Below are 23,996 nucleotides of genomic sequence, written 5' to 3' on the forward strand. Positions count from 1 at the left end.
TCACTACCCTGGGTTTAGCAGGCCAATGCTCAAACCACTGAGCTATCCCTCCCCCAGAGTAACCCATTCCCACCTGACAAATTTTGTGCAGCTCCATATGTGACTTTTCTTAATGCCGAGAACAAAGTAATTGATTTCCCCCTGCCCCCAGGAACCTGCTGGGCAGGTAGGAAACTATTTCCCAAACAGGTCAGAATCAAATGAGGCTTGGGGAAGGGAGTTGAAGGCCGTGGCTTATGGGCTTGCTAGCACAGCCAAAGGTCCTGGCAAAGCCATTGGGTATGGGCGAGTCTGAAAGAGGAATTGCTGAGGGGCTGGGGGTCCCTGGGAACGTTGGTGTGGGTGGGTGTTGGAGAAACCCGGAGACTCGGTTTTTATGGCATAGTGCCAATCTGAGGGTAACTGGGAAAGATCTGAGATATCCTCCCTCTTGCTCTCCCCACTCCTTCACTCTGACCAGGGACCAGAGAGAGAAGAAGCAGAAAGCCCATGTGGGCGTTGGAAGCCAGGTGCCACAGTTTTACCCAGTGGGCTTCTTCCCCCTCTCCCATAATAAGGGATTTTCTGGCTGTCACTGGCTAAGACATTCCTACTCCTGACTGTTGTGCAGTCATGTAACTCCAACTAAGTTATTTAAGGGCCTGGATCCTGCAAACATTTATGACTTGGTATAGTACTTCCTAAAATGTACTAAAATGTGTAGTCCCATTATTTTCTAAGGGTACATCTACACTACGAAAAAAAACCACCCAATACATCCCCACACTGAACCTTAGAGCCCAGGTCAATTGACTTGGGTCATGGGACTTGAGCTGCGGGGCTAATAATGGCAGTGCAGATATTTGGGCTTGGGCTGGAGCCTAGATTCTGAAACCCAGAAAGGAGGTCTCAGACCCCAGTCTGCAGCCCTAGCAGGAATATTTACACTGTCATTGTTATCCCCACAGCTCAAGTCCCATGAGACCAAGTCAAGCCTGTTTACATGCCGCAAGCCCAAGTCAATTGACCCAGGTTCTGAAACGCAGTGATGCAGGTTTTTCTTTGCAGTGTAGTCATATCTTAAGGATCTATTGTTGGTAAGCACTATGCCTTCAGGTCTCTGGGATGGAGCCCTAGAGTTGTAGAAAAAGCTCTATGATATCCAATTGTATTACATGTGAAGTAGTTAGTCATAACTTATTAAAAACTGTGTTGTTATTCACAAGAGACCCAGTTAATGTTGAGTGTGAAACATTAACTTTGACATTTGCTGACTTGCATGCTTAAATGGGTAATATTAACACTCAGAATAGCTTTTTTAATGTAATATTTTATTTTTCTTTTTAGGCATGGCTCTCAGGGCATGATTTACTTTATATTTGAATATTACCTTATTTTTGGTCTTTTCATTTTTACAACACAGGGATAGCCACAATTCCCTACATCCAAAGCTGGATATCACAACAGTTCTCTGAGGAGCCAGAAGTCAGAATTTCCTCATGCCATTTCATAAAGGTCACTGATAGCAGACTGAGTTGTTCTGAGTCTACTTAGAACTCCTGGGGCTAGCATAGGTAAAAATAAAGAAATCAAACAACTACCAACCCTCACAGTATTTACTGTGCTACAGTATTAAAAGGATCAAAATGTAAGAAGCCTGTTCCTACAAGACAGAAGAAAGTTCAAACAAATAGCACATTCAGAGAAAGAGAAAATATAACAAATTACATTCTAATGATTATTCATCATGGAGTATTGCAACCATATATGGTATCTGTAGTTTTCAACTTCATTCATTATTCATACTTAGATCAAGTCCTATCATGCATGCTAAACCATTTAATCTGCAGTGCCTAATGAAATGACCAAACCACTGAAATTAATTTGAATCAATCAAGGTACAGAGCATGGATATGAGAAAGGTTACAAAGTTTATCTTGTACTGAATGGGCCATAACATTGCAATTTGGCCCAGGCTTCAAAATTTGGGCCTTGATCCATATTTGTATTTTAAACACCCCAAAGATGAGGCGTGTTTGGATGCAGGATTTTGATGGCTAATACTCCATCTTCTTATCATCATTATTTATTAATTGTTGAGTGGCAGCAGTGGGCTCAGCTCTGTAAAAGATACAAAGAAAGACATGGTCCCATCCTTGAGTGGTTTCATAGTTTGCATAGATATGGCACAAACCAGAACCAAAATGTGTGGTGTGACCCAGAGGACAATTCCACCTTAGGGCCCCTGAAGTCAAAGGAAAGACTAATATTGATTTCAGGGGCATTTGGATTGGGCCTTTAGAGCACAGGCTTTTGGTTATTAAATTTACTGGAAGAGTGATGGCATTTTTGCTGCTGCCAATTCAACACTGATAGTTTTTTTCAGAAGAAGTGAATTTTAAGGCTTAGGGCTTGACATAGCACTGTCTATACCGAGGGCTAGGTCAGTATAACAGTGTTGCTCAGGGGTGTGGAAAATAGTAAGTAAGAAGTAACATGACATACATTTGTAATGTAGACCAGGGATTCAGGGAGTCAGTTTAACTAGCATGTACACATACTGAGATGTAGAAAGCAAAAGGTTCAGAATGGCAGAATGGATACACAACAAAAAGTTTGAATGTAGATCTTCTTAAATCATACAGTGCTGGAACAGGCTTCTCATGCTAAATGGCAGCACCTATGCTTCTAGTGCCATCAGAAACTGAAAATTACACAGCCACACAAACAGTGAAAAATACTGAGGAAAGAGAGACAACTTAACTTCAAATAATGTGCAAGTCAAATAGGTTCTTATTTTAATCTTCACCAGCTCACCTCTCCTTACTTCTCATTAGCGGCAATCTGTAGCAGCAATCATTTTTACGGAGAACAGGTAAGAAAGCAACCATTATTAGCAAGAACTTTGTTTCTTACTTCTTGTGAAATATATAAACCCTTCTTTTCCTTTTCCAATAAATGTGCTCACCTCGACCCTAATGAAGGACTGACAAGCCACGTGCAAATGGAAAATAACTTCAGAATCTAAGATGCCTTCCAGACAATAACTAGATAGGCAATGAGAGCATATTGCAATATCAATCAATAGAGGTGTCAGAGTCACATAAAAATCTTGTTCACGTTACTCAACACCTAAGCAAATCCATCCTCTCACTTCTCTAGTAAGGCACTCTTATCTGCTGTACTATAGCCACAGACTATTAAAATTCAGCTTGTGATAAAATTCAGCTTCAGTGATTGCTTTGGTCTATGTAGTTTATGTGGGTACATCTCTTCCAAGGATCCTGCACCAGATAGACAATCTGCCAGCTAAAATGCCATTCCCAATTCCCCATCTGTGGCCCTGTTTAATTCTGGTGACAGTAGGCCATGAGAAAGCCTGAATTCCCAAACTGCCCCAACCTGCTCTCCCTTTGAATCTCTCTCCACTTCAGCTCTACATCCTCACTTCACAATCCTTGTAGGAAGATCATTAGAAAGCACAAAGCCTCAAATAAGCAAAGAGGGATCACCTCCCAATATGTGTGTGCATGTGTACAACCACATAAATAAATTCATACATAAATATACAGAAGGAAAATGAGCATCCTAGCAAAAGGGAGATTAGAGTAAATTGCCCTTTCTTGACAAGTAAACCAAAATCAAGGGGAGGCTGGGGGTGTCACAACCAGGACTTGGGTGGTTAGAGTAGGAGTCAGAGTTAGGCCAAAGCTCAGAGCCAGAAGTTAAGTCAAGGATCAGGGCCAGAGTGAGAATCGGGAGTCGAGCCAAGGGTCAGAGCTGGAATTGGAGTCAGGAGTCAAGCCAAGGGTCAGAGCCGGAGACCAGGGCAGGGATCAGGAACAAGACAGGAAGGCAAGAAATGGCAACAGGTAGGGAATCAGGAATCAGGGACAAGTCAGGAAAGCAGAGCTCAGGAGTCAAGCAAGAAGGCAGGGTCCTATGTAGCAGCCAGATAGGAATTCACTCAGATGCACAGACAACTTCCTGTGTCGCCTTCTGGCTTAAATAGCGCAGCCGGACCAATTGGTAGGACCGGGCGCTTGTACAATCAGGATTCCCCTGGGCAGTGCCACATCGCTCACCAGTCACTAGCAAACTGCCAGATGGTGGTTGGGATGCCAAGACTGCTCGCGGACCTGGGTTCAAGACTTGTGGATCCTCACATCAGGTCACAAGCCCTTTTCAGTTAGCAGCACTCTTCAGATCTGGGGGAGGTTAAAAGTCTCCCTAAAACTACGGCTTTGGTTTTGAAGTAGATAGGTTACATGATTCCAAGCCCACCTAGGGGGAATGAATTATTTCACATCAAGGCCTGTAAAAGCCTGGAGCTATACAGCCAATAGGAGTTAATAAACCAGGGAGTGTGATACAGGATCTTGTTTGCTCGCTGCTCCAGGAAAATTCAAGTTATGCGCTGCTGCTTTGTTTGGTCAACTTTTTGGTTTCCAGAAGAAGTCAATTTCTCACCTGGATGGGTCAGCCTGCTACAGATCCAGCACCTGTGGTCTTCCTAGGTTAGCAAAGGTTTGGGAGACCACAGATGTTTTTCTGCTGGATCAGGCCATAAGGAATGGCACTCTTTCTAACCTTATGAAATCAATACTAATTTCTGCCAGAACCCTTCTTGAACAGAACTGGAAGGCAGGAAAAATGGAACTTCCCATGACCTGGTGCATTTAAAAGAAAACCTCAGGAACCAAGGGCTAAAATGATTTATTTTGGCTGTAACAAATATTTTGGCTTCCTTTCCTATCAGTTTGCCAATAAAAACACAGATCCAAGGTTTTTCAAACTACAGCATTGTAGCAATTTTGAAAATGACAAAGTGAAATGTATACCAACTAATAAAGGGCTATTCATGCTATAAATGCCTTTTTGTGCTGTTTTCTACATTCTGTAGCATAACTTAGGAAAATATTGGGCTCATTTGTCCTCCAGTTTATCTTAAAGCGCCATTGTGCAGCAAACCACATCAATGCTGTCTTTACAAGCAAGTTCTCTCACTTCTAGATCCTATATTACCCTTGTCCCACTGAGATACACTGCTATCCCATTTTCTGTTGTTGTGAATAACTCACATCAGGGAAGATGACTCATAACACTGAGGTTACAAAACAATCTTTTCTTACCAAAGACAGCAATCCAGCATTATTAGGTGTCAGTAGGGTTCACTGAAGGTAACACCCTCACCTTCAAGACAGAAGTTCAAGTCCCCCAGTTGGTACCGGGATAATATCCGGGGCTGTCATTTCAATGCAGTATTGGAGGATTGCCTCCCTTCTGATGAAACCTTCCCATGTGATTATATTCTGAAGAATGTCTCCAAAGTCAGGATTGTGTGGTACTGCATTGTCTCTGTGACTATGTGCATGCATTTATAAGTAAATATGGTAGGTTTTTGTCCCCCAACTGCTCAAACCTCAAACTCGATAAATTATCTCAAAGTGAATCTGGTCTTTCTGGCTCTGACATCACCAGTAATAAAGATTCTGTCATTGGAACTTAATTCACCATTAAAATAATGCTACGTGGGCCAGAAAAGAGTCCAGCTCACTTTCCCATACCTATATTGGTTCTGCAGTGCTCACATAAATGAAAACATTTTAGTCAGCGACGGCAGCAGACATGATTCACTACATTAAGGACACATATACGTTAGAAAGAAAAATGCCATTTATATACAGCCATGCTTCTGATCCTATGCTTGAAACTGAGGTCCTTTCTATCAGTCTTTGGTTGGCTGTCCAAGTAAAAGGCAATGATCCCAGAGTACTTTTGAAAAATTGTAGCAGATAAGAGTCCTGTCTCATATTCTGTCTCCCTCAATTAAATAGGCTCTAATATACAATACTACAGGTAAGCTCTTGCTGAGTACCTAATGGTTGCTCTACTGGCCTATGCAGTTATGCTACCACTGGTACTTATTATGTTGAGATACCTGAAATGAGAGAAATGTTTGGTAAAACCAAATTTTAATCTATTTTATTATTTCATGTGTATTGCATTGTGAGCTCCATTCTAGATTGTTATTCAATATTTTAAAGTGTTATATTTTTGAACTTCAGCAGGTTCACTGCTATATAGTGCAGGGTGACCAATTAGTACAAAGTAAAAAATGAAATGTGGAGATCTATACAGTCACTAGTGTCTCTGGAAATGTACATCCGGGACCTTAAACTCTTTTTTCTGTGCCTTTCATAATTACATCCTTGTTTGTAAGATGAACTTCTAGAATGTGAGGTATTGAAGCTGGAAATATCATCTTATGATTCTGCTGAGGACAATTTTCAGTTCAGATAAAGAAATGAACTTCCTGAGCAAAACATTAGATGGAGCCACACACAGTAGCCTTATACGCATGGTTCAGAACATACGACAGATCTCTGCAGACAGGCTTATTAATATTGTGAAAAAGGTGGTAAAGATAGAGAAAACTATAGTTCTACCAAGGTCATTCTTTTTCACTGGACAGGCCTACCCTCCTTTTCAGCAGGCATAATCTGAGAGAATAAATGTTTTTGCCTTAAACTTGTTACTGTCCACTCCTATCATAATCCATGACTGCTACAGATGAGATGTTCAGAGGGCCAGCACTAGACCCATACACCAATTAAATTCTCAAAATAGGGCCCAAGTGGGACTAAGGTGGTGAGTTGGTCTTCCCTCTATACCGGGGTATTTTACCATATGAGAACAAACTTCTCTCAGTTATATAGCTAAAACCAGCCCTTTCCTTCAAATTACATTCACTATCTAGAACCCACACAGATCTTGCACTACGTCTTTTATAATGACCACAGCAATAGTCAAAATCGTTTTCTTTCTCTTCCCGTCAATTTTACAAATCTGGTTTTGGGTGAAGGTCGTTTGTCTTGAAGAAAGAGTGATAACTTTTAGCACAATAAACATTGCAAAACAAAGGCATAAGCTGCTTTATTTTGTGTAAACATGGACGATCTTAGGAATGTGTGTCTTTGTACACTAGCAACTAGTAGTTCCTTATATAAAATAGAGAATTTACTACATCTCCTCCAAACAGCTTTCCCATTGGATTCTTTAGTATATGATCCCTAAAGGAAAAAAGAAAATATAAGCAAAACTTCCAAACTCTCTGGTAGAACAGAGTCAATTGGAGGTTTCCAGGGTCCTCTGTGGTTAAATTTGCTGAACCTTGTTTCATAATAATGGTTGCATATTGGCAAACAGCTGGATTCTAGCTTTCTGTTTCAGTAAGAGGCTCTAAATCTTCTGACAAAGCCATTGCTACTATAAACAATACTAAAATGTTAAAGATTAAAAAAAGGATGTAATGTTGCCAAAAAAAGAAAAAGACTAGTTATAAAAAAATTATCATTTTCAGATCAATGATTTTGAGTTTTGTAACATAAATCAAGTGCTGATGTATTTACATAAAAATGAGTTTCCCAGCCAAAGAAATGCTAAAATATTGACTTCGGATGCATCCGAAGAAGTGGGTATTCACCCACAAAAGCTCATGCTCCTATACATCTGTTAGTCTATAAGGTGCCACAGGACTCTTTGCTGCTGAAAACACACAGACTTTCTACTGCAAGTTCAGAGAAATCACTGGGACACGCAGCAAATACTTTCAGTTGCAATGTAAAAAATGCAACATTTTCACCATCTTGTGGGGACAATGAACATTGCAGCAAACATCTGACAACCACTGACCCTAATTCAGGAAAGCATTTAAGCACGTCCATGAGTATGTTCTTTTTCAGGAATACACTAAAACATGCCTTACTTTAATCATGTGATAAAATCCCACTGACTTCAAGAAGAATTAAGCATATGATTAAGTGATTTGCTGTATACAGATGCTTTCCTGAAAATGGCACCAGAGAGAAGAACCTATGTTACATACATACTTTTCAACATTTACTAGAAATATGTCTAATTCACTTAAAATACAAATCCTTTCTTTTTCTTCACCTGAAATTTTGATTACAACTCAACTATATAAAGATTAGACTAATTTTATATGTTTTTCCAAACTAAAATTTTTGAAAAAAGTTGGGATTTTACCCCCCACCATTTTCAAACACGTCTAACAATTTGAGGTTTCGTTTCTGTCTAGACCTTAGGTGCCAAAATTCCATGGAAAAGGCTCTTCCTATAAGAGTTCTAGGTCAGGCTGGTAGATTCAAGAGATTCAGCTATTCAGAACTAATCACAGAAACTTCTGATTTAAGTGTGAAAGGAAGAAAGAGACAACATGAGTAAGACTCTAGCCACCACTCATTCAAGTGTGGCTGGGAGCTTGTGCTCCAAATTCTCATTAACAATGGGCACAATCTCTTTGCTACCTTTAAGTAGCCATTTAAATTGACCCATTTAAAGCAACAGTATAAGACTGAAAAATGCACAGTTCCATTGTGCATGAAGATCCAAATGACTTTTACTTACCCACTCGTAATGTCATCAGTCCTTATATTCTTGCCCAGAACATCGCCATCGCTCATATAGCCAGTGGCATCCATGCTGATGGTTTCAAGATCTATCTCATCACCACCCTTCTCTGAGATGTCCATGTGACAAACGTTACTACCGCGGGATGCTAGCTGTCTCCTCAAAGGTGCTGAATACATATAACGCCCAGACTCAGCGTTGATGAAACGGCTGGCATTGGCTCTTGGAGGATACCCATTTCCCATTGATGGAGCATCACCTGCCTGAAGGCGGGGGCTGGACTGCCCAAGTCTCCACGATAAAGGCGTTGGTCTTCCAGTCAAGCTGAGAATACTGCGACCACTTATTTCAGTAGTGACATTGGTGTCAAACGTGGTCTCCAATGTGCTTAAAAAAAAACAATTGATTTAGTCTTCACTGACATGGTATAGAACCATTAGAGTTCAGGTGATGCCACTTCATACATCATAAAAGAATGTAACTTCCAAATAGTGGCAAAGGTATCAACTGCAGCTGACACACTTAACAGCATTTGCCTAAAACAAATCTCTTCATGTATTTTACACACCTTAACAACACTACTTTAAAAATAAAGGGTCTCCCTAGCCAGGCCATCAGTGTTGTGTTGGGGAAGGGAGTAGAAAGAAAGAGGGTTATTTATTTATTTGTTTATTCATTTTTGGCATGGATTCTTCCCAGTATCCAAGCACAACTTTTCCTCTTTCAGTCAAACCTAACCCATAATTGATGCTGTCACCATTCAATGCAGGAGGCTTAAGCTGATAAAAAGACCGCTTTACTTCCTAGCTGCATTCACAAAATACCCTATCAGTTTGGAGATGCTCAAGATAGCTAACAATCCTTCTGCCTCTCTCAATGAAGACTTAAAGGAAAAAATAGTTATATAAAAATTAGACTAATTTCATATGTTTTTCCAAACTTAAGAATTTTGTATCTATTTACACCAGGGGTCAGCAACCTCTGGCATGCGGCTCACCAGGGTAAGCACCTTGGCGCAGGCCGAGGGACGTGCTGGCCGTGGCTTCCCGCTGCCCCCATTGGCCTGGAGCGGCATACCGCGGCCAGTGGGAGCCGCGATCGGCCTAACCTGGCGACGCAGCAGGTAAACAAACTGGCCTGGCCCTCCAGAGTGCTTACCCTAGTGAGCCGCATGCCAGAGGTTGCCGACCCCTGATTTACACAGTACTTTGATTTTCAATTTCACCTCATGACCACTAAATACATTTTCTAAGGCTCAAATATACACTATATTCTTCATGCCTGTATAGACGAGTATATTGCTTCCCTTCAATGACAAATGCTAGTATAGGCTATTTTCTCCTCTTCAAGAGCTGCAGCTTCCCTCTCCCAAACCAAACCAACCAACCCTGATTTCCTTTCTGGCTGAATATACATACTGTTACTGGACTCTGGCTAAAATGGACTAAATGGGCTCAGGCTACTCGCAGCATGATAATTCCTGTGGAACCATGAGCAGGCTTAAGTATCCTGTGGCTACAGTAATTAAATCATAATGAGCTGTCACTTTAATCGAGACTTTAAAAGGAAAACAGATGCACTGGGAGTTCATCTGTGGAAGCACTGGCACAGGTTTAGCCAAAATACAAACCTTCATCTGCTGAGCTTATTTAGGGCTTCATCGTATGAAGGGTTCAGCATCATTAGTCAACTGAAATTGAGGAAGCTGAGCACCTCACAGGATCAGGCCCTTCATGCGGCCAAACATCATATTCTCCTAAGCCTCTTGTTGAGCACTTAAAACAACAGCTCATAGAATGTTCAAATGTAATCACAGCTTTTGCTTATCTTGAGCATATTTTAAATATTACTGGAGATTTCTAAATACTGCTTTACTAAAAAAATTGTACATTCGCATCACTAATAATATTATAAAGCTTTGTTTGTTCAAAGACCAGTTAGGAATTCAAGTTATGCACTTTATCAAGTAGGTCAAACACAGTTCACCTGCTTGTTTAAACAGCATATTATAGATCTGGGGAGGGAAATGCATTAAAGTCACTCATAAGTAAACCAAAGTAACATTTTAAATGGTAACCTTTGCACAATTCTATTCAACCACCACCTAATGCACTTAACAAGCATTGCTCTTTCTATGACTGTGTTTCTATATCCAACCGTCCTGTTCCCTGCACCACCACCGCTTACTCTTCATAAATCTTTATAAATACTAAACAAGGATCAGAATCTGTGCTTTCAATAAAAGAAAAAAGCACAGTAAATGCTTAGCCAACTTAATTTCCTCCATTGTCAGCGTTAATAATTTTTGCAAGGGCACAACCCAGCCAGAGTCGGGACAGGTACTATAAGAACACAGTTATTTCACTGTTCAATAAAGAAGCAATTCATGCCACTACCTGTGAGAGACCTGGGTTCCCCGTAAGCTGGACATGGTCTCCTCTAAGTTCTGTCGAAGATCAGCAATGTTCTTGACAGTTCGCAATCGTCGAGTTTCTGGATCCTCCCCTATGAAATAACAGACCTTTAGAAGGAAAGAACTAGCCCACATTAATTAGCAAGAGCCAAGACATGCACTATCATCTCTTCACGGCTCTGAGTCAAACACAAATCCCTGCCTTTACATTATTTAATATCCAATCCTACACTAAATATGATGTAGGATTTCATTCACTGCTGAAAGGAGCTTTCCATTGCCTTGGCCAGACTGAGGAATAGCGCTGCATTGTTAACTTCATTTCATGGGCTTTCTTAGAACCATAAAGTAATCAAATATTTTTGTATTGGACTTTACTCAAACCTCCCAGGTACACTTTCGCTTAATAGCCAGAATGGTTAGAGCATATGGCAGCCCACTCCATTCCCCATACTGGCATCAGGGCCGGCTCCAGGCACCAGCTTGGCAAGCAGGTGCTTGGGGCGGCCGCTCCGGAGAGGGGCGGCAGGTCCAGCTATTCGGCGGCAATTCGGCGGACGGTCCCTCACTCCCGCTCGGAGTGAAGGACCTTCCGCCGAATTGCCGCCGCAGATCGCGATTGCGACTTTTTTTTTTTTTTTTTTGGCTGCTTGGGGCGGCCAAAACCCTGGAGCCGGCCCTGACTGGCATGATGAACATGTACTTGATAAAGCCTGTTCTTTGCAAGGTTATAATCACAGTAGATATCCTTTTCTCATTTTAAATAAATCAAATTGATTATTAGAAAGCTGCTGTTTTGGGAACGAACTAAACCATGTCTATTAATTGCTCCACAGCTGAATGATGTACCAGGTATTCCAGCAAATGCAGTTGCCTGCCCAGCTTCATCCTGCTATTTCATTCATGTAAATGAGCTTTACAGAGCAGGTATGGTCACCAGAATGCATTATGATACAGAGAAAGTTTTGTTCTGTTTTTTTGGTAGGAACTCAAATTAATTTCCCTTGAAGGCTGTAACACATTCCGATCAGCATGATTCATGTTCCAGTAGCGAATTATTGTATAACAGTATAGAAACCTTCCAAATTAGACCAGCAATAGTCGAGAACACATTGATAGGTTACTTAAATCCTCAAGGCCATAACAACTAGTTTTTTTGCTTTGCATAAGGATTCTTTGCCATTTTTATTTCCCTAAAGAAATTCGTAAGGCATTCCCTAATATGGTCCATTTGAAACAGCATATTACCTGTTTTTGGACCAGAAAAGGAATCTACTTCCATTTTATAAAACCTCCTAGTGGCCTCTGTTGCTTACTTGTTCTCTGTAATTGATTAAAAACCACTTCACTGCTAGCTCAGCTATATTTTATCTACTTAAAAGCTCCTTGGGTGTTAAAAAGAAGTGACTTACGATTGTTAGTGATACCAAGGTGCTTGCTGTCAGCATGGAACATAACTGAACTAGAAAATCTCCACACAGGATGTAGAAGAAAAAAAAAACCCTGCTAACTAGCTAGGCCCACTTCACAGCAGGGAATGAGCTCATTCAAAAGGTTTACAGCTAAATAGCAAAATGCTTCATATCCGAAATTTAGCTATTTTTGATAATACTGTAGTCTTGATACTCTTGCATGTTCTTTAAGTGAAGCCTTCTTCCCTAAAAGCTCCCATGAAGTTGAACTAATCCACAAAATGGTTAGTTCAGATGAGAATCTACACATTAAAATTAAAATTTCTGATTTAAGTAAAGACTGAAAACAGTCTCCAAACAGTTGCTGCTTTTTAAGAAAGCTTCTCTCAACCCTTGAAGTAAATTTAGTGCTTGTGTAAGGTGCCAAATTGCTAGCCCTGGAGGATGAAGACCCCCAAGGCATCAGTGCAAATGTCCCATGATGCCCCATCAATGTGCCTCAGCTCTGACTTGTAGGTATCATTTCTAGGGAAAAGAAAGTAGTTTCATATTCATCCAGTCCTTGGCCTTTCTGAGATAGATAACAAGGGGCCAATTATCATCCATGTTAGTGATGTTTTTCCATGATGTGGACAGCTGTCTCTGGGATCCAGAGTGACACTAATAATGCATTTCACATAGGCCACCTAACCATCAGATAGTTATGGCTTCATCACTACTGACCTGACAAGATTGGAAATAGAAACCTAATAGAGCTCAATTCTCTCAGCCATAGAGTCTCTGGGATGTAAACATTTTTATACACTCATTAGTCTGCAAATTATTGCAACACTAAAGAACATTTAAAAATAATATTTCTAGGACTATGGCTGATAAAAGTGCTCTTTCCACAGATTATTTCTTCTGTAAATATGAAGGCAAGATCTAGATAAGCTATTAAGAGCACAAATAAGAGGCTTAGCTGAGGTAAAAGCTGTTAAAGTTGTTTGCTTGGAGACTCACAAAATTAAATTGTGATAATGTTTTTCAAAAGAGAAAGTCATATTCAGAGATCAGTTGTAAGCTCTTTAGAAGACATTATATTGACTTTCATTGAAAATATCCAATTAGACTACACTTAAGACATTAATCACCTTCTTTACAAGATTCTTCTCTTCATGGATATTCTGTATATAGTGTCTGTGAACTGTTTACTTCCATTTCTCCATATGCACATGTAACTCATTAGCAACAATGTTCATTGCATGCGTGAATGGACGAAACAAGAGACATTAAAGTCTGATTTATTTCTTAAAAGTGTCCTCTCTTTTGGGGTTGAGGAACTGTTTTGTTTGTTCTCCATTAATGCTCCTTGATTGAATACCACTATCTGTTGACTTTGGCTTTAAACAATTTCCTCTTTGGATCCACATTGTATGATATACAGATTGTGCTGCTGTTGTGTACTTTTGGATCTCAAACTAACATGCATATATAATAATAATACTTTGAACTTAAATAATATCTTCCATTAAGGGCTCTGAAAACCCTCTGTAAACTAGGTATTATTACCATTTTACAAATGGGTAAAATTAGATATATATTTCATTTTATCCATTTGTAAAATGGAAATAATATATATAGTTTGGGAGAATTGCCTAAGATAACACACTGATTAAGAGGCACTATTGAGAAAACTCAGGAAGCCCAATGTTTGTTCCCCCAATTCTAACCAACAATGCACTGCCTCCTCTATTTATGTATCACTGCAGGAATGTCCACAAGGACTGTAACCCTAATGCCATTTGTTTGTCTGCTTAATATTTCATGTATTTACATATAAATTATATATGCAGATATGTGCATATGGGCACTCCTGCTGCTCTCCTCTTCACCACTGACTCTTCCTCTTGGTTCTGCGGCCAGCATGCGTACATGCAGGTGTAACCGTGGCAAAGGCAGAATATATAATGAAATATGAAATTAATCCAATTGTGAAGCTTATAGCCACATGGCTTCCCAAGCAGAAGGATCAGTTCCAAAGCTCACATTAGTCTGGAGAATGCATAAACTAACTAGATAAAGAACTCTACAGTGATACCCCAATTATGAGACATGTTAAAGACATACTTCGTTTATAAACAAAAACACACAGTTCTCTAAAAACAGAAAGAGGGATGAAGGTTGGAGACACACCAAAGACTTACCAGCACAACTCACATTTGTACTGCAATGTTGTTGCTAAAAGTCACTTGGTGAACATGTATTGTTAATTATCAGCTATTCCTGGCAGTGGCAGGAATTTTAGAATACACACAACACAGGAAATTACTTTACAACCCAGAGCATCTTAATCCAAATCAATTTCAGCACACTTCTTATTCAATAGACACAGTAAGTTAAAATTAGTTTTATATTTCTCATTGCAGCAATGGGAGTGTCCCCATTAATTTAGTCATCAAATTGATGAATGCTGTAGAGAGCTACTCTCCTTTCTTGTACAGATGTAATGACTGATTTTATGATGAATGAGCAATTGTAAAAACTCCAAACTTTCAAAACAAGAAATAGCTTGTTAACCTATCATTTTAAATCTGGGAAATGCAAACATGAAGCTAAAGCACACTACTTCTCAAATTATTCAGACAGAATGTGACAATGTTGGGGTTTCCCCAAAGTTATAAACTAATGCAAAATGCCAAAGGAACTAGCTTTATCTAATCCACAATCTCTGAAGTCTGAAATATTAAAAAATGGAAACCATATCAGATACATAGTTCCTTAGGGGCTCTTGAGGAATATTTTAATCAAATCTGGCAAGATGTTGAATGTCTGCTGCAAGGTGCTAAAGCAAGATATTAACTACCCTCAATTCCCAAAGATTTCAATGCTCAGTATCTTGTAGAACTAAGCCCCTAGTGTCCAAAACTCTGATTTTTACCCAGTTTCTGAAGGACCAAATATTAGAACTCACCAAAAACAAGGCACTAGGAATAACCACATAAATTAAATTCCCCCTATTGAGGGGGAAACAAACTTCATTTAGCCCACTCTCGTTCATTATATACAATGCACAGAATTAGTTATCTAGACATCTTCCAGGACCTACCTGAAAGGTCTTCGAGACCAGGCTGTCCAGTTTTAGTGTAAAGAGCAGTATCCATGCTCACCCCTCCCGTGCCGGACTCAGCTGTTACATTCCCTTCATTGTCTGTCTGTGATCTTAAAGGCAACACAAATAGAGATATGCAGTCACTCACCACCAAAAATATATCAAGTGTAACATTGACAAAACTGCACCCGCCATCATCCACTGTGTCCTTTTCTCTAGAATACACTAGCAGACTGACTTTACATAATTCATTAGTCCCATGTTGAGCTATGTCCTAGAAACGGAAACAGGCACTGAACTGTAAAAAAAAAAATGAAATATTCATAGTCAAATTGTAGACTTCACAGACCCCCAGACACTAAGACATTTCAAATTTTCAGCAGCACACACTGGGCTGAAACCTTGATCTTCGTTAACAATGGAGTTTATATGTGACAGTTCTTCACACCTGTGCAGAATTCCCTTTGTTAACTAGCAATGTCACCAGTTCTTTTTTTAAAAGAAACAGCTAGGTAAAATAATAACAATTGACTGCAAGAAGAACTTTGGACATGGTATTATTCAGTGGAAGGTGTTTTTCTAAGAATCTGCTTTTCAATTATGTATTAGTATAAATCTGTGATCACTTCATTTTACTGGTTACACTATGTTTTGGATCTTAGGACCACAGCAGTTAGCAGTTAGAAGCTCAGCTTCCTTTAAGTGCACGAAAGAGTTCCTAGATAGGAGGATACAGAAGATATTTCACTGATACTACGCTTGATCTCAGCTAAAAGACCATGTGGAAACATACAGTAGGGTATAACAATTTCTCTGTTTGCAGTTTAAAAAAACCAGGAGGAGAAGTATATTTACAACTGATTATCTGCTTCTCAGCTCCTTGTGTAGGGGTTGTGGGCAGGGGAAGGGGATGGCAAGATTGGTCCCAGTGATTCCCAGATAGTGAACTGCCCCCTTAGAGCTATTGCCTACTGAGATAGTTTAGAGCAAATCTGAGGCTGCTCTTGTAACCTTTGAGGCTAGGTCTATACTACGGGGGGGAGGGGTGTTGATCTAAGATATGCTATTCGAGTAGCTGAAGTTGCGTATTTTAGGTCGACTTACCTGGCTGTGAGGATGGCGGCGAGTCGACCGCTGCCGCTCCCCTGCTGACTCCGCTTCCGCCTCTCTCTGCGGTGGAGTTCCGGAGTCGACAGCAGAGCGATCGGGGATCGATTTTATCGCGTCTACACTAGACGTGATAAATCGATCCCCGATAGATCGATTGCTACCCACCGATCCGGCGGGTAGTGAAGACATGCCCTCGATGTAGCAGTCTGTCCCCTTCTAGTGCTGGCTGGGCCATAGATACAGGTTGATGAGCCTAACATAGACTTGGACTAGGTCTACACTACCCGCCAGAATTGGCGGGTAGAAATCGATCTCTCGGGGATCGAATTATCGCGTCTCGTCGGGACGCGACAATCGATCCCCGAATCGACACATTTACTCCACCAGCGGAGGTAGGAGCTGTGGAGGTCGATTTTGCCGCCGCCCTCACAGAGAGTAAGTCGGCTCCGATACGTCAAATTCAGCTACGCTATTCGCGTATCTTAAATTGACCCCCCCCCTGTAGTGAAGACCTGCCCTTAGCTAATAGAGCTGGATCTTTGAATTCAGGCAGTAGAGGACCCATGCATTAACATCCTGATGTGCCAGATTCAAACCCTGCTGCTGCTGACATCCCACCCTAGGGGGCAGGACCCCAAAATCAAGAAGATACACTAGCTCCTTTGGGAGTCCCCTACAGCTGTGTCTAGCACATAATGGCTCTTTAGGGGAGAGACCATCATTTTGTTCTGCATCTGTACAGCTCCTAGCACAGTGAGGTCTGGGGCTCCTAGGCACTATGATAATACGAATAAACAACAATAGGCAGAGTTTAAAGTTTGGAACAAACTAATGCTACAAATTATATTCCTCAGGTCTTCCAAATAGGTGCACACTATTAGTGATTGGATCCCTTTTTATTAAGCATGGATTTACTTTTCCTCTTCATTTTTCAAAAAACCAAGATGATACATTTTGACCTTTCACTTTGACTTCTGGCTGGGCAAGTAAATATGATATTTTTTTCAAGTCTGCAGCAGTTTTTCTGGCAGAATTGTACAGTTTGTTTTGCATTCTTTTGAAAGGTCAAATAAATATTACCTTGAGACTACCAATCTGTTATTAGAGTTATAAAAATAGTATGGTTAGCAGCTCAGCTGCTTTCATGCTTCAGATAATACTAGTATTGAAAACACTGAATGGAGATCAGCTCCAAGTCAGTTACTACACTGGGTTTTATTTTGGCTTTTTCATCAGGACATTATAGTCATAAACAGACAACAATCCAATGCCTAACTCACCCTTGCATCTTCATGGGGGTAAGAAATGTAACAATTGAGATCTGATCATGAATACTGGGGGAGTATTTGAGAGGCCAGCTCAAAATGTTTTTTAATTTTATGTCCATTTTTTCAAAAGTGTGTGTGTGTGTATATGTACACATATGAGCACTACTTGTCCTTTTGGCTACTATGCAAATCAGTTTAACTTATGTTATGTCCCATGTTGGGGGACAGGCTCAAACACAGAGGTCTTTTCAATCTTTATCTACAGCATTATAATGCTAAGAAATGCACTGGCATTCTCCAGCTCAAAACAGAGAGCTGCACCTCTAATGGGTAGGTAAACAAACAGCAGGCTTGGTCCAGCTCGCCATCAGGCAAACATAAGATACTGCACTGGTGATGATTTGAAAATAGTGGGTTTTAGAGCAGGGTGAATCCAGAAATTTTAATATGTATTTTAATAGTGACACCAAGAAGAATGTAATATTAATATGTATCTTAATCAGGTTAATCATTCACAGGTGGCTCATTTTCATGCACTGGCACAGCAGGAAGTGTGCGCAGCTTTTTATAAATATCCTGTACAATGCAGAAAAACAGTATTGGCCTGATTATGTCCAGCAATGGGCAGGTGCCCAAGAGGAGGGGGCAGAAGGCACAAGGATCACACTTTATGTTCCATATGGGGGTCGAACATACTATCAATCTTTTTGCTTCCCTGAGGACAAGGATTGTTCCATGCACCTTTGCTACAGATCTGTGGAGGAGGCAGGGCTATGGCCCAGCTCCCCTGAGTCAACACCTACCAACAGAGTAAAACCCACTAATTGGGGAATGAATGCTTGACCCTAACCAAGGATCGAGCTGCAGCCATGCTCTTCCTTCAGTCCTAGGCCTCATCTCCACTAGTGACATTTTCTATACATATCTCAGCCTTAACACTGAGTTAGCTTCACCACTGTTAGCGACATCAGGAGCACTGATGTAGAGGGGCCACCAACTACTGCAACCATCTTTAACACTATGACATATAAAAGCCAGTCTGATCAACACAATATTAAAAATGACCAAATCAGCAGCTGGACTATCTACACTAGGGCGCCGAACAGGGCACACACTCCAATGGAACTGAACTGGTGTCTCCAACAGTGGGAAGTTTTGGACAGAGCTTTGCAGACATCATACCTGCCTAAGGCACAATGCCTACAGAAGCTCCCAGTGCTACACTGCAACTCCACTCAACCCACCACAGGCTAAGACTGCCACAGCTGAACCATATAAACATTACATCTAAAGCACACACACTGTATACATACTATTAATAAGCCAGTATTATAAAGTCAGCTTTAAGCGAACATAGTATCTGAGGCAGCAATAATTTACTTATTAACTGTTGGGAACAATAACTATCTCAGCTATGACTGTTGGTTTTTAACAGTAACTTGATCAATTATGTCACTTTTTTAAAAGAACTGTCAGCACCAATGCAACTGCTATACAATTTTTCTCCCCCTGCTTCCAAGTAACTATATCATAAATGGATAAAAATTTCAGGTTCAAAACACCCTACCTGTACATGAAAGGAGCTACTGTGGCAGTGTTCGGATGGTTGTATTGCTGTTGTGGATGAGGTAGCTGAACACTCACAGTATTGCTTCCGGTAGTCTGTGTGGTACTAACTGGCACATTGACAGCTTGGGTGCTGCTGCTACTGTTAAGAGCAGACACCCCTCCTATCCCTTTTCCTTCTGAGGAGGCTAAACTTGAAGTGGAACTGGAATTCCTGCTGTCTAGTTGGGTCTTCTGTTGAGAGAACCCTGAGCCAGGTTTTCCACTGCGGCTTCTCTCACCTTCCTTTGCAGAAGTTGGGGCACTTGAGGATTTCCCTGTGGTGTTTTTCATTCCTGGTTTTGGTATGCCACTGTGCGAAGGGGCAGAGGCCTCCTTCTTGGCACTATTCAGCTTTCCTCCTTTAGGGATAAAGCTTGCAATCTTGGAGGACTTTTTTGGCATCTCTGTTGTAGCTGGTGCTGTCTGTTCTTCTTTTGGCTCCTCTTTCATCTCCTGCTTCTCTGTTACGGATATCCTTTTTGCGATGTCTTTGCTTTTATCCTTTTCCTTCTCTTTCTGTTTCTCTTTCTCACTGCCCTTTGGGGAACTTTTCTTATTAGTCAGTGCCCGACTAAAAGTTCTTTGTGCAATGCCCTTCAGTGCAATTTTGGGGCTACTGGATGTTGGTCCTGGGTTGTTCATATTCCGATTTGCAGCATCTATCTCTTCACTTTCCTCAAAGCTGGGAAGTGCCTCTAGTCTTTCACAGCTAGTGTCCCGAGACCCTGAGCACTCAAGGGATGTTCCTCCTGCTTTGGAGCCTCCTTTGCTATTGAAGAGTTTTAATTTCTCAAGCATGGATTTTTGACCATTGGGAGTGGCTTTGACCATTTCTGAAGGTGGTTTTGGAGACTCTGGAATTGGCTGCTTTACAGATAACATGGAAGACGTGGCTGTGTGCTTCGCACTAAGGGACTTGCTGCGCCAGGGTTTAATGGCAGAGCTGGGCTGGGGTATGGCCGATGAGTTATTGCAACTAACAGCATTTGTACTGCTGCTGCTTTGAACTGAAGATGGTACATTTTCATTCATTCCTGTGGACTGGGAGGCTGTACTGTCTGCTGGCTCTGGGAAAAACAAACAAACAGTAGTACCTGGTATTAAAACAGCTCTGATTAATGCAATTCCTTTCCACCGTAAAAGGGCTGGTGCTTTAGACTACTACTACTAGGAGAGAAAGATTTCTCATTATTACAAACTACAGCAGTGTCACTAAACAAAGTAAGACTGCTACTTTATTGAGGGGAGGGGAAAAAATCAAAAAACTCTCACTATGGCAATTTACATGTATTCACAGTTTTACAAACACACCTAAATGAAGTTAAACATGCAAAAGCCAGATGTGTTTTAGAGAGTCCTGTAGATCTACACTGCATCTTCATTAGAAATGACATGTGCATTATTATCTGACCAAGGCTTTCCCTCTGCTTTTAAAAAAAATCCTTACTGTTCAAGTTCATTTCTTAGAAAAACCTCAAGTGTATTTAGAAAGAAAAACTGCATGGAGAAAAAGAAAAAAACAACAACACTGAAGTTATTTCCAGTTAATGGTGGTTTCAAATTCTGATATCCATTAAAAACAGAGGCAATCCCATTCTGCAAAAATAAAACCAATTGTACCCTTATTCATGGAGTGAACCTAAGTGATACATTTTTATCTAATAACTACATCCAGCTGCAAGAAGAGCTAATGTCAGTAACTGCAAACCCTTCTTCAGAGAGCATGAATCTCTTGTTTATTTAGTTTTTTTTTTAACGTTACTTGCTTTTCTTAAATAATAAATTCAGCACCTAAAGAGAGCTTGAAAATCACACTGGCTTACTCACCTATCAGTGGCCACTTCTCCTCTTCCGAAGTTTCTCTTTGCAAAGTTTCCCTTCTGGAGACGTTACTCTCTCAATTATCACAAATATGTTTTCTGTTAAACAGCTCATGTTTCCAATTAACTTTTGTCATCCCTAACTGTTCGGCTGCCCAGCAGCCTGCTGGGGATTAACGGCTTTTACCTATATTTCCCTGCCCTCTAGCAATAAAGTAAACTGAATATAGAGCTGCTTTTTTTAATTTAAAAATAAACAGCAGTTGAGAACGTACGTTTTCAGCAGCCGGAGCAGCACTGTGAATTCAGTTCTGTAAATCATGAACCGCTGCAACCACACAGGGGCTGTTTTACTTCACTTTCAGCTGCTCACTGAAGATATAGCTTTGTTAACCTCACTCGTATGATCCAAACCAGACCTCCCGAAGATTTAAAGCACATACATCTTTATGACTTAGTGTAGATCTGTGTTTTTAGGAGTGTTGGAGATCCCTTTATAATACACTCAGAGTCATTTCACATTGTTATGTACCAAATGGAATAACAGGAATTAATGGTAATTTTTTTAAAAGAGAAGTCATTACTTAAATGGGAAGATTTCCAGTGCTCTGTTATTAACTACCAACTACCAGAGTGGCTGGTCTTTCTAGCCCTTTCCTCTGGAAAGTTTTTCTCGGGTAGATGGAGAGAGGCAATGGTTACCTCAGTATACAGGGGCACCAAGGGCTTGATTCTGAACTCATTTACCACAGGTTTAACTAGAGCAACTCTATTGACTTCAATGCAGTTACTCCTGATTTACTCCAGTGTAGGAGCAGAATCAAGTCCCAAGTGTCCCACATCCTATTCTGCCAGGTGGTGCTTGAGTGCCACTCTCTCTGCCTGAGCTCAGCACTTCAACTCAATCATAAGGATTAGGGAGTGTGGAGCAAATGCACTGGATGGTATAGGAGTCACAGGGGGAGGGAAAAGAAGGATTCAGTGCCATCAACTCTGCCCCCAACTAGGAGGAAAAAGGGGATGAGAAAGACAGGAGCTGCTTGAAGAGCAGTCAGTGATATTGTCCCCTCCCAGTTTTCAAAATGCTGCAGCACCACTGCTTTTCACTCCAGGTTTCTGGCAGTAATTTGGTTCTCTTTGCTGCCACTTCCCCCATCCATAGCAAGGAGGAAGCAGGGTAAGAATTGTGCCTGAAACACAGTGCCTCTAAGGCTACATCTACACAACATACCACTGGCAGTGGTGCATAGCATACATGTAGCTACACTCCGCAATGAAAAGCATACCATGTCCACACTCGATGCGTAGCTACGCATGTCAGCGAAAAGCTGTCTGGGGGAAGCTTTAGCAGCTCCTTGGTGCCAGAGCCTTTCACTGCTGCCAGAGTTGCTCCAGCAGCAGAGAGCCTTTCCTGTAGCGGGTAAAGGCTCCAGCTGCAAGGAGGCAGCAGGACACTACAAATAGCAGTGTAGACAGGGAGACAGGACTTGGGCGAGTAGAGAGCCACATAGAGTAATGTATTCAGGTACATACACATACCCTTCATGTGTGTCTGTAATCTACTCACCTAAGCCATGCTTCACCATCTACACTATTTATACCCATACTAGGGCCCAGGGACAGATTAACCTTTTGTGGGCCCCCCATAGGGGTAATGGAGCATGACACGAGGGGGAAGGGGGTCGGTCTCCGGAGCAAAGGGCCAGCCAGGGGCAATGGGGCATGGCATGGGCAGCCCCGCTTTACCCAGCCCAGTGCGAGGGCACTATTTACAAACCGGCAGATACCAGACGCACAATGGCCCACCTTCCCCTATGCTGCCAGCACGCACCTTCCCCTCAGGGGTGGGCCCATGCCGTGTCCCACAGGCCCCCTGCCCAAGAACCAGAATAGCCCCCCCCAATTCCCTATGGCCAGAGGGCCCCCGCCCCCCCCAGACCAGGGGACTGGTGGGGTATCAGGGCATAGTGCAAGCAGAGCAGACTGGGGCCCCTTCTGAGCATGGGCCTGACTCCATGGTGCCACTGGCGCCATTGTAAACCCGGCACTGCTAGGGGGACCATATGTGTATGTACACTACACACTGCCGAAAGAAGGGTGCATTGTAGATGCGTCCTAAGGGTATGTCTACACTGCAATTAGACACCCATGGCTGGCCTGTCCCAGCTGCAGGGCCGGCTTTAGGCCAATTCAACCAATTCCCCTGAATCTGGCCCCGCCCCTAAGAGGGCCCCACGCCCAAGCCCCGGTACGGCATACCAGGAAGAGCTGGTATGCTGTACCCGGGTGGCCCGGCTTCCCCAGGGGGCAATTTAAAGGGCTCTTTAAATTGCCACCAGAGCCCCACTGCTGGGACCCTGGGTTAGGGATGCGGGGCTCTGGGGGCTATTTAAAAAGTCCAGGGCTCCCGTTGCTTCTACTGCCCCGGCCCTTTAAATAGCCGCTGGAGCCCCGCTGCTTCCCCAGGGCTCCTGAGGCTATTTAAAGGACCCGGGCGGTGGAAGCAGGGGAGCCCCGGGCCCTTTAAATAGCCCCCGAGCCCTGGACTGCTGCCCCGCAGTACCCCGCTGTACCCGCACCCTCTGCCCTCACCAGCCCCGCACGCCCTGCCCTGCCCGCAGCCAGCCCGTCTCCAGCCAGCCCCGCACCCCCTGCCCGCAGCCAGCCTGTCTCCAGCCAGCCCCGCACCCCCTGCCCACAGCCAGCCCCTGCCGCACACCCTGCCCTGTCTCCAGCTAACCCCTGCCACACCCCCCTGCAGACCTGCCCGAAGCCAGCCAGCCCCACACACCCCTGCACCCCCTGCCCTGCCCACACCAGCCCTGCACCCCCTCCTCTGTCTCCAGCCCTGCCAACCCCTGC

The 23,996-nt window shown here is 42.2% G+C and overlaps 1 protein-coding gene across 21 annotated transcripts in view; it reads right to left on the minus strand.

Annotated features, from left to right (window-relative positions):
• Positions 1–23,996, minus strand: part of NAV2 (neuron navigator 2) — a 664,394-nt gene that overhangs the window by 126,101 nt on the left and 514,297 nt on the right. For 20 of the 21 annotated variants that reach the window (XR_010600575.1, XM_065592583.1, XM_065592584.1 and 17 more), the window contains 4 exons: positions 19,274–20,381; positions 15,326–15,438; positions 10,809–10,917; positions 8,410–8,799 (listed from right to left, as the gene is read on the minus strand). Coding sequence is in view for 20 of the 21 variants with exons in the window: in XM_065592583.1 (XP_065448655.1) it covers positions 8,410–8,799; positions 10,809–10,917; positions 15,326–15,438; positions 19,274–20,381 (1,720 nt within the window). In the remaining variant the exon portion in view is untranslated. Of the gene's footprint in view, positions 1–8,409; positions 8,800–10,808; positions 10,918–15,325; positions 15,439–19,273; positions 20,382–21,141; positions 21,364–23,996 lie in introns of those variants that run through there. The other variant, XM_065592597.1, reaches the window with a different exon arrangement.

Source organism: Chrysemys picta, chromosome 4 (assembly GCF_011386835.1).
Source record: "Chrysemys picta bellii isolate R12L10 chromosome 4, ASM1138683v2, whole genome shotgun sequence".
NCBI lineage: Eukaryota > Metazoa > Chordata > Testudines > Emydidae > Chrysemys > Chrysemys picta.